This window comes from Podarcis muralis, chromosome 13 (genome assembly GCF_964188315.1).
Source record: "Podarcis muralis chromosome 13, rPodMur119.hap1.1, whole genome shotgun sequence".
In the NCBI taxonomy this organism is placed as follows: Eukaryota; Metazoa; Chordata; class Lepidosauria; order Squamata; family Lacertidae; genus Podarcis; species Podarcis muralis.
This window is the reverse complement of record NC_135667.1, coordinates 6,447,920-6,467,499: the sequence shown is the minus strand read 5'-3', so window position 1 is coordinate 6,467,499 and position 19,580 is coordinate 6,447,920. Positions and strand designations below refer to the sequence as shown.

The 19,580-nt window shown below is 50.8% G+C and overlaps 1 protein-coding gene across 1 annotated transcript; it reads left to right on the top strand.

Moving 5' to 3' along the window:
* Positions 1 to 445: 445 nt before the first annotated feature.
* Positions 446 to 19,560, top strand: PCK2 (phosphoenolpyruvate carboxykinase 2, mitochondrial). The gene is made up of 10 exons (XM_028703826.2): positions 446 to 583; positions 5,560 to 5,805; positions 6,016 to 6,200; positions 7,611 to 7,814; positions 9,992 to 10,179; positions 11,903 to 12,065; positions 13,491 to 13,709; positions 13,825 to 13,962; positions 14,065 to 14,160; positions 15,807 to 19,560. Exons 1-10 carry the CDS (start codon positions 447 to 449, stop codon positions 16,259 to 16,261), a joined length of 2,031 nt encoding a protein of 676 aa, XP_028559659.2. The 5' UTR covers position 446; the 3' UTR covers positions 16,262 to 19,560.
* Positions 19,561 to 19,580: the final 20 nt, after the last annotated feature.

Genomic DNA, 19,580 nt, shown 5'->3' with positions numbered 1-19,580 from the left:
TCTGAGGCCCATTGGGTCAGTGTGCCTGGCTGTCAACCAGAAGGCTGGCGGTTCGAGCCCAGGCAGGGCCAGCTTTTGGGCAGAATTCTTGCATTGCACGGGGTTGGACTAGATGACCCTCGGCTCCCTTCCAAGTCCATGATGATCTCAGAGGGCGGACTGCAAAAATAAAACAGAAAGCCCTGATTTTCCTTTTTTTTGGGGGGGGGAGGGGGCGTGACCTAGTCGCGCCTGGCCTGGCAGCTTCCTCCGCGCTCTTAACCCCTTCGTGCCCTGACTCCCCGTTGCAGGGCTTGGAGTCAAGCGCTGTCTCTCCCTCCGCGGCCCTTCCTGGCAATTGCGGGCGGCTCTTACATCATGCCCGTTTGCAGGCGGCGGCAACGTGGAGAGGAGGACGGAGGAGGAGGAGGAGCGGGGCGGGCGGGGGGCCCGTCCCCCAGCAGCCTATGGGGCGGGCCAGGACGTGGGTCTCCTCCCCCTTCCTCTTTAAATCGGGCGCCCGGACGCCTGGGTCCACCCTGCGCTGCGAGGGGGCTGCGGGAAGGGGGGACGCGATGCCGGCGCCTTACACGCGGATCCTGGGGTGAGCACGCCGTGGCCCCCTCGACTCCCTCTGCCTGCACCCCACTTCTGACTCTCCCTGACCCCCCACCCCCGTTTCAGTGCAACGCTGAACCCCCTTCCCCTTTCTTCCCCAGTCTCCAGCCTCCGCGATCTCGCCTCTCCAACCCTCTCTCTCTTTCCACCCCCCATCCCATCCTTGGCCCCCCAACTCCTGCTTCAATCTTTTCGGCAGATCTCATGGGGTTCAAGGGAATGACCTTCGCTTCGAAGGGTGTTGGAGGTCTCAGCCTTCCGCCCACCCCATAGCGATTGCTTTGCACCCTACTCTTCTTTGGGGTGGTCCTGGAGGAGAGGGGTTCGCTTAATTGGGGGGCAGGCGGGCGGGCAGAATATGGGGAGACAAATACCCTTGCAAAAAGCGAACAAACATGCCCCTCCTCCCTGGTGTGTTTATATTCCATAATAATCTGCATGTGATTTTTAGAATAACGTGATGCCATTCAGAAAAAATGCAACGCAAAGCTCCGCTTACTTCATGTGACTGGGGTAAGAACGGGACTGTCTCCCTGGGGGTGAAGAGAAGTCCAGCCTCAGTTTGCACGTTCTGTGAAATGGGTATAAGACGTTGGGAGCCGTTTGCTTCCGTCAAGCGAGGCCTCCTGTCCCTTCCCAACTGTGCTCAGGTATCCCTTCCTGACACATAGCTGAATATTGCAAGGGGTTTGGACAAGATCACACTGCCCCCCCCCCCGCGTCCCTTCCATTTCTTGAGATTTGATGATCCTGCCTGTATCTCCTTTAGAGATGCCCCCCCTCTCTTTATTCTGTCTGTCTCCCTTCCTTGTCTGTGCCCCTGTCTAAGATGCAAATGTGGACCCCCTTCTGAGGTTAGAACTCTAAAACTGTACCCACCCCCATTGTGCGAAGGAGCTTCTAAATTTTGGGTGCCCTGCTTCCTTTGCAGGCAGAGTGTTTGCACCCAGGGGACACAGATGGGTCCTTGTGCTCTGGCAACGCCACCCTTGTTTGTTAGGCTCTCCTCCGCCTCGGCCTCCTGCTTCTTGCTCTCCACGTCACCCACAAACACCCTCCCCCCACCCTTCCACTACAACCTTTTACCCATAAGAGGAAACAGCAAACCTCCGGAGCCCAATCACCTCCGCTTTGTTTTAACAGCTCTTAATATTTCCTCTTCGATTGCCCTCCTCCAGATAAACCAAGGCTGGGACACTAATCCGGGTACTAAAGAGTTGCAGGAAGATCTCTCTCCCTGCAAACAAACACACACACACACACGCTGCAATCTCCAGTTGCAGCACTGGGTCTCATCCTCTCCGTGCAAGCCTCCAGCTTGAACTCATCCCGTTTTATGGCTGTCAATCTCCCGGCTCCAGATTACCTCACCTTGGCTACCTTCTTTAGCCTTTGGACACACAAACAAAACACACACAGGGCCGCTCTGTAAAAGGGGAGCAGCGGCGACAGCTAGGGGGTGGCCGTAAAGCGAATACGCACATTTTAAAACGTGGGGATGTCGCACGCACGGCTTCCAGCCCCATCTCTGCCACAGGGTCATTTTGTGGCCTTGGGTCAGTCACATTCTCTCTCTCTCTTGCTCCGTGCCTCAGTTCCTTTACCTGTAAAATGGGAGCAATATTCCGTCATGGTTGGTTTATTTAGAGCGTTTGCGCCCCGCTCTTCAGGGTGGCTTACATACAATCAAAACAAGACAGTCGCTACCCACAGGCTTATAATTTAACCCCCTCCCCAAAGGGGGGGAAAAACATGACACACAAGGGAAAAGGTACAGGGGGGAAGAGGAAAACGACACCGCAGGATTCTTGTGGTGTGTGTCCACTTTTTTAAACAAAACAAAACAAGACAATGAATGGAGTGTTCTGCAAGAACAATCCATTGTGACGTCTTGTAGCCTGTCTGCCAGACAGCCCTTCTTCCCCGCCACACACATCAAGCGTTCCCATTTTACAGATGGAAAACTGAGGCCAGTGGGTTGGTTTTTTTTTTAAGTGTACTGTCAGAGGCCGAGCAGTTAGGTAGGTGGAAAGGTGCAAAAGCTGAACCTTCTCCGATTGAATCAGAACGACTCTGTTGGTCCCCGGAGCGTCGGGGTCAAAGCGGCTGGGGAGGAAATCAGTGGGGGAGAGGAATTGCTGTAGCTCACAGGTAGGGCATGCACAAGGTCTCGGGTTCAAACCCCTGTTAGGGGCCGGAGTTCTCCTCTGAGGTTGTTGGTTGATCGAAGCAGGATCCAGTCTCCTTCATTCTCCCCCCCCCCCGCCCCGTGCAAAGTTGCAGACAAAGTGGCACACTTTTTGTGATCTGATCTAGGCTTGCCTCCCCCCCTTTCTTTTTTAATTAAGACAACTCCCCGTGGCAGAGGGGAGATGCCACATAGGAGCTGTGGGGCAAGGCGGGGAGGGCCTGCGCCTCTATCTGGGAACAACATGTTCCCGCACGCAGGCAGGCCTCCGACCTGGGGGCCTGGCCGGGACCTCCCCCCCCCGCTCCGCCGGGAGCCTTGGCTCGGGTGAAAGTCCACGCCACCGTGTGGCCTGGCCCTTTGCCCTTTGCCCTGCCGCCTGGAGCCCAGCCAAGGTTCCTCGCTGTGGGTCCTCTGCCAATCCCGGGGCGGGGGGGGGGGAGAGAAGCAAACCCTTTCCCCCAGATCTCCCGTGCAAGGGTCAGCGAGGTGCGTACATGCTCACAAACAGTCTAGGGTCCACAGATCCACACCTGTCGATATTGTCCTAGGACAGGCGTCCTCAACATCAGCCCTTCAGATGTTTTTTTGTGGTTTTTTTTTTGGACTACAACTCCCATGATCCCTAGCTAGCAGGACCAGTGGTGAGGGATGATGGGAATTGTAGTCTCCAAACACCTGGAGGGCCGAAGGTTGAGGAAGCCTGTCCTAGAATCTGAGAGGTGGAAGCATAGCTGTCAACGTTTCCCCTTTTTTAAAAGGGAAATTCCCTTATTCCGAATAGGATTCCTTGCAAGAAAAGAGAAAAGTGGACAGCTATGGGTGGAAGGGACCCAGGGGTCATCTAGTCCAACCCACCGCGATGCAGGAATCTCGACAAAAGCAGCCGTGACAAATGGCCGCCCAACCTCTGCTTAAAAATGGCCGAGGAAAGGAGAGTCACCCTGGTCGCACGCACGCAAGTTCACGAGCATGCACACGGAGTTTTGTGGCACATGGTACATTCGTGTTAGGCACGGAGCTGGGCTTTGCCAGTGGGATTTGCCTGCTTGCCTTGGCGACAAAGGCGTTTGGGCACCTGCTTGTTGTTTCACCCTTGAGCAAACCTCCTGATAACTTGCAAACACCACATTTTATTTTTAAAAAGAAAATACGCTTCGAGAGGGGAGCTTGCCAGCAAGGCGGCATGCGTGCCACCCTCTCCCGTCCGCAACCTGCTGCTTTGCACATAGGGGACAGGCCGTAGCTCATTGGTAGAGCATCCAGAAAACCCCAGGTTCTATCCTTCCAGGTAAGACTCCCTGCCCAAAACCAGCGTTCAAAATTCGCCAGCCGCATTTTGCACCCGGCTACTGGCCACTTCTGGCCGAGTGAATATGCCCAGGTGCCAGGATGCTGCCTGACTTCTCCCCCTGTGCCTGGGGACCCTTGGATATGCCTTGTTTTCTCGCACCAGCAACACATCCTGTCGAATTACAGCCGCGATGTTTTATCTGCACAATCAGAATGAATTTCGGGAACCAAAAAGCCATGCTGGGAAATACGACTTCAGAGCCGTCCAGCCCCAAAATGGCAAATGGATCTTCGGTTTTGGCGACTGTAATCCTGATTCAAGGATCCATTCGCTGCCTAGTTTATGTATCTGAGTTTCTAGCCCTGCCTGGAATTCTGGAAAGCCACTTTTGTCCGGTGTAAACGATAAGGAGCAAGGTGGATCGATGGTCTGACTCAGGGAAAGGTACCGTATTTTTCGCTCTAGAAGACGCCCCAGATCACAAGACGCACCTGGTTTTTGGAGGGGGAAAACAAGAAAAAAAATATTCTGAATCTCAGAAGCCAGAACAGCAAGAGGGATCGCTGCGCAGTGAAAGCAGCAATCCCTCTTGCTGTTCTGGCTTCTGGGATAGCTGCGCAGCCTGCATTCGCTCCATAAGACGCACACACATCTCCCCTTACTTTTTAGGAGGGGAAAAGTGAGTCTTACAGAGCAAAAAATACGGTACCTTCAGATTTTCACCCATCACAAGTATTCATCTCAGTGTTCCTCACCTGCCCCAGGTGCTGTTGTGCATTGTGGGGAAATCTGCCAGCGTTTATGCTATACCTTTTCTCCATTCTCAAAAGGCAATTTAAGTTAGACTCCCATTATCGCTCATTTTGGTGATGGAGCTGTTTCGTTCCACGTCCTCATTTTTCTCGTGTGGTTCCAGCCTGTCTAACACGTTTGGTTTCAACCTTGAGGCGGAGGTAGCTTTTTTGGGGGGGACGCTGACTTTTGGGGGGACTTTGCATATAAACGTGGGCCGCGTAGAGATAAGCGCACCCCAATCTTGCATTCCCAATGTGTTGTTTATTGCACAGATTTGAAAACAACGAAGAAGGCGCCGGGGCCTCTTGTGCGGAAATGCGCCCGCGCTGTTGTGCAGCGGCATCTAAAGTTTCTGGGGAACGCAGGTGTCTGGCTTTGCGCATAAACTCCGGCACACATGTTCACGGGTCGCGCACGCACCGGTTTTTGCCTGCCCAAGCTTGCGTACAATTTGCACATTTTGGAAGGCTGTGGGTGCCCCCGGGGGAATCTCTCTACCTATTTCTGCACGATTTAAACGCTCTGATAAGGACTCGGGAGAGGCCTGGGCAAAACAAGAGTCCTGGGAAAATTGAGATGCCCATCTATGTTTCCTCCATCTCCACTCCTTTTTATTTTCTTCTGGTCATGTGGCTCCATGCTTGATCTCTCTCTCTCTCTGTTTGTGTGCGTCTGTTTCTTGCAGCCTTGGAGCCTCCTCTCTCAGATGTTGGTCTGTAGCCCCAGTGCGCTGGGCGCATGCCCCACGGGTGCTCCACGGGGACCTGGGCAAACTTTCGAGCCAGGTGAAGGAGTTTGTGGACCACGGGGTGCGACTCTGCCAGCCGGACAGCGTCCACATCTGCGACGGCACTGAGAAGGAGAACGTCAAAATCTTGAACTACCTGGAGTCCGAAGGCGTCATCAAGCCATTGGGGAAATACGAGAACTGGTGAGCGCATTGGAGGGCGGGAGGTGGCTGCCCCCGGAAGCGCATGGCCAGCGCATGTCCTGCAGAGCATCCTGGGAGGTGGCTCTGCGGGGCCACTGGCCGGGGGATGTGGGCACTGCAGCCACAATCCTGCCATTGGTCGGCTACGCCACACACAGGTTTTGGGGGGACAGAACGAACCTCGCTTTCCCCCTCTGTCTTCTCACGTAGCTGGCTAGCCAAGACCGACCCCAAGGATGTGGCACGAGTGGAGAGCCGTACGGTCATTGTGACGGAAAACCAGAGGGACACAGTGCCCATTCCTGCGCCGGGGGTCAAAGGGCAGCTGGGCAACTGGATGAACCCCCAAACATTCAAGGGAGCAGTGGACGAGCGTTTTCCTGGCTGCATGAAAGGTAAAGAGAGAATAGACAGTGGATAGGACAGGGAGGCTTTCTGAGAAGAGTTGGGCTAAATTATTATTATTATTATTATTCCCGTCTGTCAGGATTGCTCCAGCCACTCTGGGAGGCTCCCAACAGATATAAAAACACAATAAAACATCAAACATTAAAAACTGCCTTCAGGTGTCTTCTAAAAGTGTCATTCTTTATCTCCTTGACATCTGCTGGGAGGGCAGGCGCCACCACCGAGAAGGCCCTGTGCCTGGTTCCCTGTAACCTCACTTCTCGCAATGAGGGAACTCCCAGAAGGACCTTGGAGCTGGACCTCAGTGTCTGGGTGGAGCAATGGGGCTAAATTCCTCCTGGACCTAGTTTATTTTTCCTCTAGCCGTCCATAGGCCTGTCCTTTTGCTCCACCCACGAAACCGTCCTTCAGTGACCCAATGGCTCTTCCTTGAGCCATGCCCCCGCCTCTGTTTGAGCCCCTGCCTGCGCCTTCCCCTCCTATGACTCCTTTGGGTTTTTTTGTTTTTATATTTTATTTTATTAACATATAAAACACATGCATATACATTTACATAATACACGTACGCAACACACTACCTAATTTTCATAACCCAAAACATACCTACACTACTCTATGTAATGCCTACCTATACTATACATATCAACATACCTGCACACCTGCCCCATACGGACACCCACCAAGTGACTTGACTTCCAGCCGTTCTTGTTCTGCTACTTTATTTTTCCAACTAGCTTAAACGCATTTCATTATTTCTTTAATCTCTTATCTTAACTTTACTCTCCTTTCACTCTAATCATTTTCTGGGTCAACTCCGTATCTGTCAGAAATTCTACTTTTTCCACATAAATTTTGATGTATTCCTTAAAGATAAAAAGGTAAAGGGACCCCTGACCATTAGGTCCAGTCGTGGTCAACTCTGGGATTGCGGCACTCATCTCACTTTATTGGCCGAGGGAGCCGGCGTACAGCTTCCGGGTCATGTGGCCAGCATGACTAAGCCACTTCTGGCAAACTAGAGCAGCGCATGGAAGCGCAGTTTACCTTCCCGCCAGAGCGGTACCTATTTATCTACTTGCACTTTGACGTGCTTTCGAACTGCTAGGTTGGCAGGAGCAGGGACCGAGCAACGGGAGCTCACCCCATCGCGGGGATTCGAACCGCTGACTTTCTGATTGGCAAGTCTTAGGCTATGTGGTTTAACCCACAGCATAGTCCACTCCTTATTCACTTTTTGTACCATGTCTCCTCTTATCCTCCCTGTCAGCTCGGCAATATGGAAGTATTCCATCATTTTGGGAAACCAGTCTGTTTCAGCTGGGATGCTGTTGCTTTCCCAATTTTTGGCAATCGGTAACCTTGCCGCCTGTGACTCCTTTGTGACTCCTCTCCCGCAGGCCGCACCATGTACGTCATCCCCTACAGCATGGGGCCCATCGGCTCGCCCCTCTCCAAGATCGGCATCCAGCTCACGGACTCGGCCTACGTGGTCGCCAGCATGCGGATCATGACCCGGATGGGCACCGCCGCTCTCCGCACACTCGGCGACGGGGAGTTTGTCAAGTGCTTACATTCGGTGGGGCGACCTTTACCCCTGGAAGGTGAGAGGGTCCTCTTTGGGGTTTCGGAAGTGGGGGGGGCACCCCTCTCGGGACCCCCCGATGGTTAGGGACGAGGCTCGGGTTTCGAAGCAGCCGCTTGCTTCCCCCCACTGAGCCTTGGTCAGTTTTGCAATGGCTGCTAGCGGAATGAAAATCATGGGATTGTAGAGTTGGGAGGGACCAGTTCATGTGGTCTAACCCCCTGCCATGCGGGAATTAGGGGCAGGGTCCTTAGGCTGACAGCCCTGCAGAATACCGTATTTTTTGCTCTATAAGACTCACTTTTCCCCTCCTAAAAAGTAAGGGAAAATGTCTGTGCGTCTTATGGCGCGAATGCAGGCTGCGCAGCTATCCCAGGAGCCAGAACAGCAAGAGGGATTGCTGCTTTCACTGCGCAGCGATCCCTCTTGCCGTTCTGGCTTCTGAGATTCAGAATATTTTTTTTCTTGTTTTCCTCCTCCAAAAACTAGGTGCGTCTTATGGTCTGGTGCGTCTTATAGAGCGAAAAATACGGTAGATCCTCTGGAAGTGCAAAAACTCTGCCAAAGACTTCCTTCTGCTTAAATTATTAGTAGCAGAGAGAGATAGTGTGGGGAAAGGCCAGTTTGGATACACATTTTCTTTTTAATTTAAATATTTTTATTATTATTAAAATAATTCAACATTAATACATACATGTTACAAATATACAAACACACATGTCATACAATCCTTAAAAATATTCATACATATCCACACTCAATCCCACAGATACTTCCTTATCCCACCACCATCCCTCACCCCACCCTTGTGTTAGACTTCCAATCTACTCAATTGCAATTTCTTTCCACTTCTATTACTTTCTTTCACACACTTTTAAACCAATTTTCTACTTCTTTGTCTGTTACACATTGTTATCCATCTTATTTAGTATTTCAGTATTTATAACAGAACTTGTTTATTCTAATAGGAGTTCTGATTTTTCAATATGGTTATGCAAGTATCCTTTAAACACCTCCCAGTCCTTGTCTATCTTCTCTTTTGAGATCCTTGTTTAGCTCTAACAAAGATCCTTGAAGAGTCGGAGCTTTAGTGTGGTCACATTGGCACCAGACATTTTAAAGCTCTGTGATAGCTCTTTGAACTGTCATGGCTCCCCCCAAGGAATTCTGGGAGATGTAGTTTGTTAAGAGTCTTTCGGAGACACACATTCCCCTCTCATGGCTACGGTTCCCAGAGTGGTTTAACAATCAAACCCCCTTGACAGGGAGCTCTGGGAATTGTAGCTCTGTGAAGGGGTCTCCCAAGACAGCGCACTTCAAACCTTGCGTCCCCAGGCCTTGTCAGACTACAATTCCCACCGTCCTTAGTCAATGGTCAGGGATGATGGGAGTTGTGATCCAGAACTATTTGAAGAAGGCTGATCTGAGAGCACCATGACAAACTACAGCTCCCAGGATTCTCCGGGCGAAGCCATGGCTGTTTAAAGCGATATGTTGTTGAGTCGTTTAGTCGTGTCCGACTCTTCGTGACCCCCTGGACTAGAGCACGCCAGGCACTCCTGTCTTCCACTGCCTCCCGCAGTTGGGTCAAACTCATGCTGGTAGCTTTGAGAACACTGTCCCACCATCTTGTCCTCTGTCGTCCCCTTCTCCTTGTGCCCTCCACCTTTCCCAACATCAGGGTCTTTTCCGGGGAGTCTTCTCTTCTCATGAGGTGGCCAAAGTATTGGAGCCTCAGCTTCAGGACCTGTCCTTCCAGTGAGCACTCAGGGCTGATTTCCTTCAGAATGGAGAGGTTTGATCTTCTTGCAGTCCATGGGACTCTCAAGAGTCTCCTCCAGCACCAGAATTCAAAAGCATCCATTCAAAATCAGCACTCAGGGCTGATTTCCTTAAGAATTAAAGGGATATAGTAATGCTTTAAATGTAGGGTGTGGATGCGGCCTTAGTTTCCTACAGTATTATTATTAGTATTAAATTTGTATAGCGTCCTTTATCCATAGATTTCAGGGCGGTTCACAGCATAAAACCGCAAGATAAAACCACGAAATGCAGAATAAAAACCGGAACAAAACAAACCAGTAACTCCCCTCCCCAGTACAGCTGCTGGGACACCCTCCAAGTCCTGTTGTTCAGAGGCAGGTGCGGAATTCTTCCATAAGATTGCCAACGTTGGTTTTTCTCCTCCAAATGCAGATGAATTGGTGAACAACTGGCCATGCAACCCCGAGAAGACCCTCATAGCGCATGTCCCAGAACGCCGAGAAATTGTCTCCTTCGGCAGCGGCTACGGGGGCAACTCCCTCCTGGGCAAGAAATGTTTTGCCTTGCGCATCGCCTCTTGCATTGCCAAAGACGAGGGCTGGCTGGCAGAGCATATGCTGGTGAGAGGGATGGTTTGTGAACAGAGCTGGTGAAGATAGTTTGTGAAGAGGCAGGCCTGGCGGGGAAGGATGAGGGGAACCGGGAGTCAGTGGCTAAATTCCCTCCACAGTTTCATTGTCTGTACATGCTCAGAGGCACTCTTGGCTCCTCTTTACGGAGCCCCGGGGCCGTATCCTGACTTTGCGGGTTCAGTCTCGCATGCCGGGTGGCAGTGGCGCAATGGATTTCCTGCAAAGGGTTCTGGGAGCCTGGGATATTATTCAGTTTGGGTTCAGCCGGGGCTTGATAGCCAAGACTGGGGAAGGGATGTGGGGCTTGGGAGCAAGGCCAAAGGACAGCGGGGTGTTTACATTGCCTCAGGGGGATATTTAACGAGCAAATATTAATTGGTTAATGAGTGGCAGAGGACTGCTGAAATCCCAAATGTGCGAGGATGGGTCTGACGCATGGAAGGGAAGGGGGGGGGCGGAGGTGAATTTTTTAGGTCTTTCGTCAGGACCCAGAGGGCATTGGCCCAGGTGGAAGGGCAGTCGAGGGGACCCACGACGGCGGGTGTGTAAGTGCAAAGCCTTGTGGGAAAACTTGTGAGGATTTTTGCTGCAAAATAAGTGTTCATGGCTTAAACAGCCTCCAAAGCATCGTGGGTAATTTGGGGGACGCCATTAACTCTCCAGAAGAGCAGTTTACCTTTGTGCGTTGAGTGAAGGTTTCATTATTTTTAAAAATGGCCCTAACAATCCATTGCTTCTGGTTGAGCCATTTTAAAGAGTTGCTTCGGATAACCCTCTTATCAAAGACTCGGCAGGTGTTTAGACAAACAGCTTCCCCCGACCTGGTGCTCTCCAGATCCTTTGGACTACAAAAGCCCCAACCAGGATGGGGGAAGGCTAGTGTAAAATAATGGCTTTGGATTGGCATTTATTACAATGCATTCTGTTACTTTTATGTTTCATTGCGAAACCAAAGTTCCTTCCTTAAAAAAAAAGGGGGGGGGAGGCTTCTCTGTGTTTAGACATTGTGTGACAGGCAGAAATTCAACAGATGACGATCTACCCCTGCTGCCTCTCTGTGCTATAAAAGCATCATCTGTTGAATTTCCTGACCTGCTGCGCCAGAAAACTAGGAAAGAGCACATGGAAATGTCTCATTAAAGTTTAAACCACACTAGGCTTTATGACGCAAACAGCCTTCACTGCAAATATCTGATTGCATGTACAGTGGTACCTCGCAAGACGAATGCCTCGCAAGACAAAAAAATGGCAAGACGAAAGGTTTTTTTGAGCTGCTTCGCAAGACGATTTTCCCTATGGGCTTGCTTCGCAAGACGGAAACGTCTTGCAAGTTTGTTTCCTTTTTCTTAACACCGTTAATACAGTTGCGACTTGACTTCGAGGAGCAACTCAGAATGCGGTGTGGTAGCCTTTTTTGAGGTTTTTGAAGACTTTGGTGATTTTTGAAGCTTTTCCAAAACTTTCCCGAAACCGTGCTTTGCAAGACGAAAAAAATCGCAAGACGAAAAAACTCGCAGAACGAATTAATTTCGTCTTGCGAGGCACCACTGTATCCTAAAGTTGGCTTAGATTTCTTAAAACAAGAAACTCGTCTAAAATTTGGGTTCCGTTGCCAGTGCGTAGGTCTCTGGTGTTTGGGCGTCTGCGCATCACCTTCCTCTCCCTGTGCGTCTCCTGAGACATTTACGTGTTGCTGATTTCCCCCTTCCAGATCCTGGGACTCACAAACCCAGAGGGGAAGAAGAAGTATGTGGCCGCAGCCTTTCCCAGCGCCTGCGGAAAGACCAACTTGGCCATGATGAACCCCACACTTCCCGGCTGGAGGGTGGAGTGCGTGGGGGACGACATTGCGTGGATGAAGTTCGACAATGACGGTGAGTTTGGATCCAAATGAGAGGAGCAGGGCTCAGCATGCTTGCTGTGTCACGAGAGGCAGTACGGTGCAGTGGTTAGCTTGCCGGAATGAGGGGACTTGCGTTCAAATCTCCGCTCGCCTGCAAAGATCACTGAATGACCTTTGTCCAGTTTCACTCTCTCCCCCTCTCTCTGTGACTAACCCTACCACACAGGGTTGTATGGATAAAAGTTACGGGACTGGGAGCTGGTATACCCTCTCCCGAGTTCCTTGAAGAGTGGGATAAAAATGGGAAAAAATAAATACGCTTCGTAAGGGTGAGAATGTGGCCCTTCAGGCATCGCTGTGTGGCCCTTGGAACTATCCCCAGGGCATACACACATCTCTTCAGGCCGACTGACAACACCTCTGGCTTCCAAGGTGATATTTACATCTGGTGCTCCGCCTACTTTTGCCCCTGGCCCCGCCCACCACGGGCAGGTGGCCCTTGTGCGGTTGCTCAGAGGAGAATGTGGCCCCTCAGGTTGGAAAAGTACACAGAAAAGGTACTAACTCCAGGTTGTGGGCCTTGGCCACCTTCACACCCGACATTTAAAGTAGTTCAAACCATCATGGCTTCTCCCCAAAGAATTATGGGAACTGTCGTTTTGCTAAGGGTGCTGAGAGGCAGTAGGAGGTCAATGTCACAAAGCTACAAAGCTACTGTCAGGACAGTTAAACCGCTCTGAGGGCATAGCAAGCTGGTAAGAGGTGTGGCCAGCTGAGAGAGGGTGTGGCCTAAAGAGGGCCAGGCAGAAAGCCTATTTGGCCCCCAGGATTGAGGTACTGCCACCCCTAATTTCCCAGGTAGTCTGTCGCTCATCCTGTCTGCAGATGGGGAGGTCAGATCACCCAACCTCCCCAGTCTTAAGATGGCTCAAAGGGGAATAATAATAATAATAATAACAATAATAATTTATTTATTATTTATACCCCACCCATCTGGGTTTCCCCAGCCTCTCTAGGCGGCTTCCAACAGAATATTAAAATACAATAGTCTATTAAACATTAAAAGCTTCCCTAAACAGGGCTGCCTTCAGATGCCTTCTAAAAGTCAGGTAGTTGTTTATTTCCTTGACATCTGATGGGAGGGCGTTCCACAGGGAGGGCGCCACCACCGAGAAGGCCCTCTGCCTGGTTCCCTGCAACTTGGCTTCTCGCAGCAAGGGAACCGCCAGAAGGCCCTCGGCACTGGACCTCAGTGTCCGGGCAGAACAATGGAGGTGGAGATGCTCCTTCAGGAATGGCGGATTTGGTGGGTGGAAAGAGAGAAGCTTGTGCAGAGACAGCGGCTCCTCGTGTGAAGGAGAGAAGGAAGCCTGGGGAAATAGAGGCTCAAGAAGAGGCCCTGGGATCCGGAGCAGAATTTTCTGCGGCTCATTATCTTCTCCCCTCTCACGCGTAGGCCGCTTGCGGGCCATCAACCCCGAGAACGGCTTTTTTGGGGTGGCGCCCGGCACGTCCACCAGAACCAACCCCAACGCCATGCACACCATCCAGCGGAACACCATTTTCACCAACGTGGCCGAGACCAGCGAAGGGGGAGTCTACTGGGAGGGCATCGACCAGATGATCCCCGCGGGGGTGACCATCAGCACCTGGCAGGGCAAGCCTTGGAAACCAGGCAAGGATGGGCGGCTTGTTTGCAAAGGATTCTGGGTAGCCGCGCAGAACAAAGCGGGGAATGGGGAGCGCATGGGGCCCGGTAACCTGAACTTTCCCCTTCTCTTCCTGCCAAGGTGACGCGGGGCCGGCTGCCCACCCTAACTCACGCTTCTGCGCGCCAGCACGCCAGTGCCCTATCATGGACCCGGACTGGGAGTCCCCCAAGGGGGTCCCTATCGATGCCATCATCTTTGGGGGCAGGAGACCTGCAGGTAAGCTCCCTAGCCTCCTGCTCCTCCTCCCAGAGTGTGGGCACCCACTGAGCGACCCTCCTCTCTGAGGGACCCCACCCGCTAAACTGATTTCCCCCACAGGCGTGCCCCTGGTGTATGAAGCCTTCAACTGGCGTCACGGCGTCTTCGTGGGCAGCGCAATGAGATCGGAATCCACCGCAGCCGCTGAACACAAAGGTGAGGACTCTCTGGACCTTGGTGGATCTGTTTTCTATTTAGATCTGGTTGCATCTCAAGGGCTAAAGTCCAGGGAAGACCTGCCTGCCCACCTTGGGTAATGGAACCAAGGCCATTGTATAGTGGTACCTCGGGTTACATACGCTTCAGGTTACAGGCTCCACTAACCCAGAAATAGTACCTCGGGTTAAGAACTTTGCTTCAGGATGAGAACAGAAACCGTGTTCTGGCGGCACGGCAGCAGCAGGAGGCCCCATTACCTAAAGTGGTGCTTCAGGTTAAGAACAGTTTCAGGTTAAGAACAGACCTCCGGAACGAATTAAGTACTTAAACCAAGGTACCACTGTACGTTTAAATGAAGGGTGGGGATAATTTTTCAGCAAAAGGGAGACATTCCCACCCAGGCAGGATTCTGGGGCCTTTGCACCAGTAATTGGCAAGGCCAGACGAGCAACAACTGAGAAATGTACCTTTGTAGTGGCGCCTCCCTGTGGAACTGCCCTCCCGTCAGATGTCAATGTAATTTTCGGTAGACATCTGAAGGCAGCCCTGTTTCCGGAAGATTTTAATGTGTGACTTTTTCTGCATTTTGGCTGGAAGCCGCTCATAGTAGCTGGGGCAACGCATTCCAGACGGGCAGGGTATAAGAAAGAAATTATTAGGATTATTATAGGGAGAGTCTGAGGGCCAGATAGAGAGGCCTGAATATTCTCAACTCCGGCTTTAAACCTTTGTAATTGGTGGAGCCAGAGACTGGCAGACTGGCAGTAGTGGGCCTATGATAGGTGCACGGTCCAAGTCTAAACCGAAAGGCGAGGTGTCAGAGCACAGGCTGAGGTACAGGCTGAGGTACAAGGCAAAGACAGCAAGCAGGTAGCCTAAAACAGGTGTAGCCAATCTGCCAGATGTCCCTGCATCACAATTCCCATCACCCTGACCATTGGCCAGGCAGATGGGAGTTCACAACATCAGCAGGGCACATGGATGACCCCATGCTTGAGCATTGCTCCAGAGCTGAGAGATACTTATTATTTTTTTATTCATATATTCAACTTGTATACTGCTTTTCCGTAGAAATATGCCCTGGGGCGGTTCACAACACAACAAAAACGTAGCAACATTCGAGCGCCAGATGGTTTCAGTATGACAATCCAAATAATTCACTGAGTTCATTTCATATCAAATATAGCAAGCATTTTCAGTGCCATCAATTACAGTGGTATCTCGGTTTTCGAACGTAATCCGTTCCGGAAGACCGTTTGATTTCCGAAACATTCGAGGCGCAAAGTTCGGCCTGCAAATTCAATGGAGAAAATTGAAAGAAAGCTCAGCGGAAGCCGTTCAACTTCCGAGGCGTGTTCGAAAACGGAAGCATTTATTTCCGGATTTTCAGCGTTCGGGTTCCAAATCATTCATCAACAGAGATGATCGAAAACTGAGGTACCACTGTATTACTAACAATAATAAAACCAGCAGCCGTCTATTACGAAGGAGCAGCGAGATATGTACCCTGAGGAGTAAAATATATGGAAACAGGGAAGTTTTACTTCAGAGACAGCTTTACGAAGCTTAGTATAACCTGAGGCGTATGCACACTTGTTTAAGGTATCCTATCCCTGCTCCCCTCCCTCCCCAAATCGTTCCAGGCAAGGTCATCATGCACGACCCCTTCGCCATGCGCCCGTTCTTCGGCTACAACTTTGGCCGCTATCTGGAGCACTGGCTGAGCATGGAGGGCCATAAGGGAGTCCGCCTTCCCAAGATCTTCCATGTCAACTGGTTCCGGAAGGATGCGGCCGGGAACTTCTTGTGGCCGGGCTTCGGGGAGAACTCCCGGGTCCTCGACTGGATCTTCCGCCGCGTCGACGGAGAGGAGAGCGCCAAGGAGACGCCCATTGGCTACGTCCCCAAAGATGGCGCCTTAGACCTGACAGGCCTCAGCAAGGTGAACTACCAGGAGCTTTTCTCACTGCCCAAGGAATTCTGGGAACAAGAAGTGAGGGAAGTGAGGCAGTACCTGACGGAACAAGTGAACGAGGACCTGCCCAAGGAAGTGATGAAGGAACTGGAAGCCTTGGAAGCCCGGGTGAAGAAGATGTGAGGCACCTGGAAAGGGAACACACCTGCTCTCCGGGGAAAAAGAGACCAAAGACACACACCCTGCACCTCCTGTGGGAGATGGAGGAGATGACAGGGAGCTTGTTTACAAAATGTCCCTTCCCCACTTCTTTCCAGCTACGCCTCTCTGGCCATTCAGGAGACGGCCATCTTGTTTCCTTGGCCATGAGGCGGCCATCTTGCCTCCTAGGAAACATGAGCCGCGCATACTGCTTTCTTTATTTTCTTGATCTGCTTTGCTTCCCCTTTCCTTTGCCACTATCCTCCTCTGGTTGTAGGGTGGAAGTGACCCGCCATCTTGTTCCACCAGCTGCCCGTTGCTTCTCGTTTGGGTCTACGTTCCGTGTCTGTGTGCCATCTTTCTTCTCGAATGGCTCTTGACCTTGCGTAGAATGCCTTTCCCTCCTTCTAGAGAAAGACTTTTACATTGCAAAAAAAGATGATGGAAAGCCTTTTGGGGAAAGGGACACCCCAGGCTAGCTTGCGGCACGTCCTCAAATCTTAACTTGCTGCCTCTAACGCAGCTTTGGGTTACGGATGTGGAACCAGTTGTTCGCCAGCCAGGGTGCAGCGGAAGCTGTACTGCCAATAGGTCTTCAAAGGAGAAGTCATGTCTTTAACGCTGAGAAGCTTTTGCCCCTTCAAATTTTGCTGGACTACAACTCCCATCATCCCTGGCCATTGGTCACACCGGCTGCGGCTTATGGGGGTTGGGGTCCTGCAATGTCTGAAGTGGCTCCCCTTTCGCCACCCCTGCCTTAGTAGAACCTCAGGACCAGCCTTCCTAGATGGTAGCTCTAACTGAATCAGAGAACTGTAGGGACCCCAAGGGTCATCTAGTCCAACCCCCCTGCAACGCAGGAGTCCCAGCTCAAAATCCCTGACAGATAGCCATCCAAACTACTTAGAAGCCTCCAGTGAGAGACCTGAACAAGTAAGTGCTAATCCATTGCTTCTAGGCCATTGCTAACACTTGACACCAACTGGAACACAGCGGAGGCCACATCCATGAATTTGCCTAGCCTCTCCTCCTATTTCTTTCGGTTGATAAACAAACTTATGATGCTGCCTTAGTCTGACCCGTTAGCCTTATCTTATCCACCGACAGTTAGTTGCTTTTGAGAGCCCTTGGAGAGAAGCCTTTGCTGATCAGCGAGGGATGCCAGGATTCATCCCGGGGACCTCTTAGCACACACGCCACTGAGCTTACGTGGCTCCTATGAATGTACTATGCTCCCTCGGGAATCCGTTCCGCGATCTTTTTAGCTGGCGTGAGGTTTCATGCCAACGCCTGCCCTTCCTCCCCAAAACCCCTTGGCTGTTTAAACCCACATTTCCCCCTCTTTCGGACCTCCTTTACATTGGCTTACTTGAACATCACACATAAGGGACCAATCTCATGAGGCCCGTAAGATATTGTAGGGCATTTGACAACATCATACTTTAACCACCCAATATGTGGTGCTTCCCGCTGGATTTATGGTTTGTAAATCAGGAAATGGGGGGAAAGGTTTCGAGGGTTCTTCCGCGCTGGAGAGCAAATTTTTGCACTTCAAATGTCCACAAGAATGTAAGGAGAGCCTGCTGGATCACGCCAGTGGCTGATCTCCTCCAGCATCCTGTTCTCACAGCAGCCAATCAGATGGCCCTGTGGTGGGCGGGATCCACAAGCAGGAGTACCCTCCCCTCCTCTGGGTTTTTTTTTTTTTTAGCCCAAGACGCCAATTGCTGTTTCGGTTCCAAGTTTACCAGAGTTGCACTTTGTACACTCAGCCTCTGATCCCCACACTTATCTAGCTTCAAACCTGCGAATGGGGTGTGTGAGGCGGAATGCGACTAAACCATCAAGCTCATTCCCAAAACCATAATTTCGTTGCCTGCCTTTCAAATTTTGTAACTGAAGCGGGCAACACCCATTTGGAGCTTGGATCCTCTCTCTGTGTGTGTTCTGGGGGCTGCGAAGTCAGAACGTTTCACGGCATGATGGCAACTCGGCCCAGTCCGTTTTCTGAAAGCCCAACGAGCCTTATTACTCAATCTCCACCATCATCTCCAGCACAGCAACCGTTCCATACCAAAAAAAATGGTTCTACCCAACTTCAGATTTGCTCGTTCCCCAGAAAGTAGTTGTCTGCCAAGTAGGTGTGGGACAATTAAATTCCCGAGCAAACAAGTCAGCCTTCTCCAGAAGACTTATACTGTACGCCCATGTTGGCTTTTGGGTAAATTAACAACTCAGAGTCAAACTTTATAGTTCACCCACCCATCAGACACCAGCCAGAGAGAGTTCTGGTCCTGGACTGGGGAGACGCTGAATCGAATCTTTCCTTCATTACGTTGCTCATGCCAGAGCCTTGGATAAAACTACTCTCAGCCTCACCTACCCCGCAGGGCTGTTGTTAGGACACGTGAGATAAGAACAGCATCCTTTGTGGGCTAAAATATGCTACTCAAGTTAAACTTGTTGCCCGCCTTTGGTTTTATATTTGGTCAAGGTTTCGGTTCCCCGTGGCCATTACTCCACCATCGACCTTCTTCAGAATTCAGCTAGGACACTGTTTACCTAACCTGCTCTGTCTGTCTCAACATTCGATTGCTAACATTCCCCACCGGAGCATTTAGAATTTCCGTGAACATTGAGTGACATCACAGCAGTGCAGCCAATAGCTAGAGGAGGTTTTTGCACGCAACAAGGCAGCTTTTCGCCTATTACACATATTGGGATGTCTGATGAGAGAAGTGAGTTACATGACGTGAGTCCTCACTCACCAAACAGCCATGTGAGTCTGTTACAGCAAATAATTCCGCCTGCTGGTTATCAGATATGGTGGGTGGTTGTTGTTGTTTTAACTGGTGCTCAGTGTTATAATTTTAATTTTCCCCCTCTTCTTTACATTCCTATATGTGGGTTACAGTTGGGAGAATCACCCCCTCTGTTCTGAATACACTTTGCTTACATTTCAGGGAATTAACATATGCAAATGATTAATGGGGTTTTATATTTCTTCCCCTCCATCCCTGGTAGAAGTGACAGTCTTTCAGGGGGGTGTTGGGGAAAGTAAGCAAGGAGGGCAGAAAAGAAGGAAAATTAGGTATGGCTACACTTTTACTGGTGGAATTTCAACCAGAAGTGAGGCAGCAACTGGAAAGAAACTTGGAGTGTGAGCTCGCTATTTGACTGCAGCTTAATTTTTTATTTTTTAACACACACCCAATCAAATCAAATGCACATTATTCTGTTAATAACAAACACGAATGAGAATAAAAATATCAACAAATAAATGGAAATGAGCGTTTTAAAT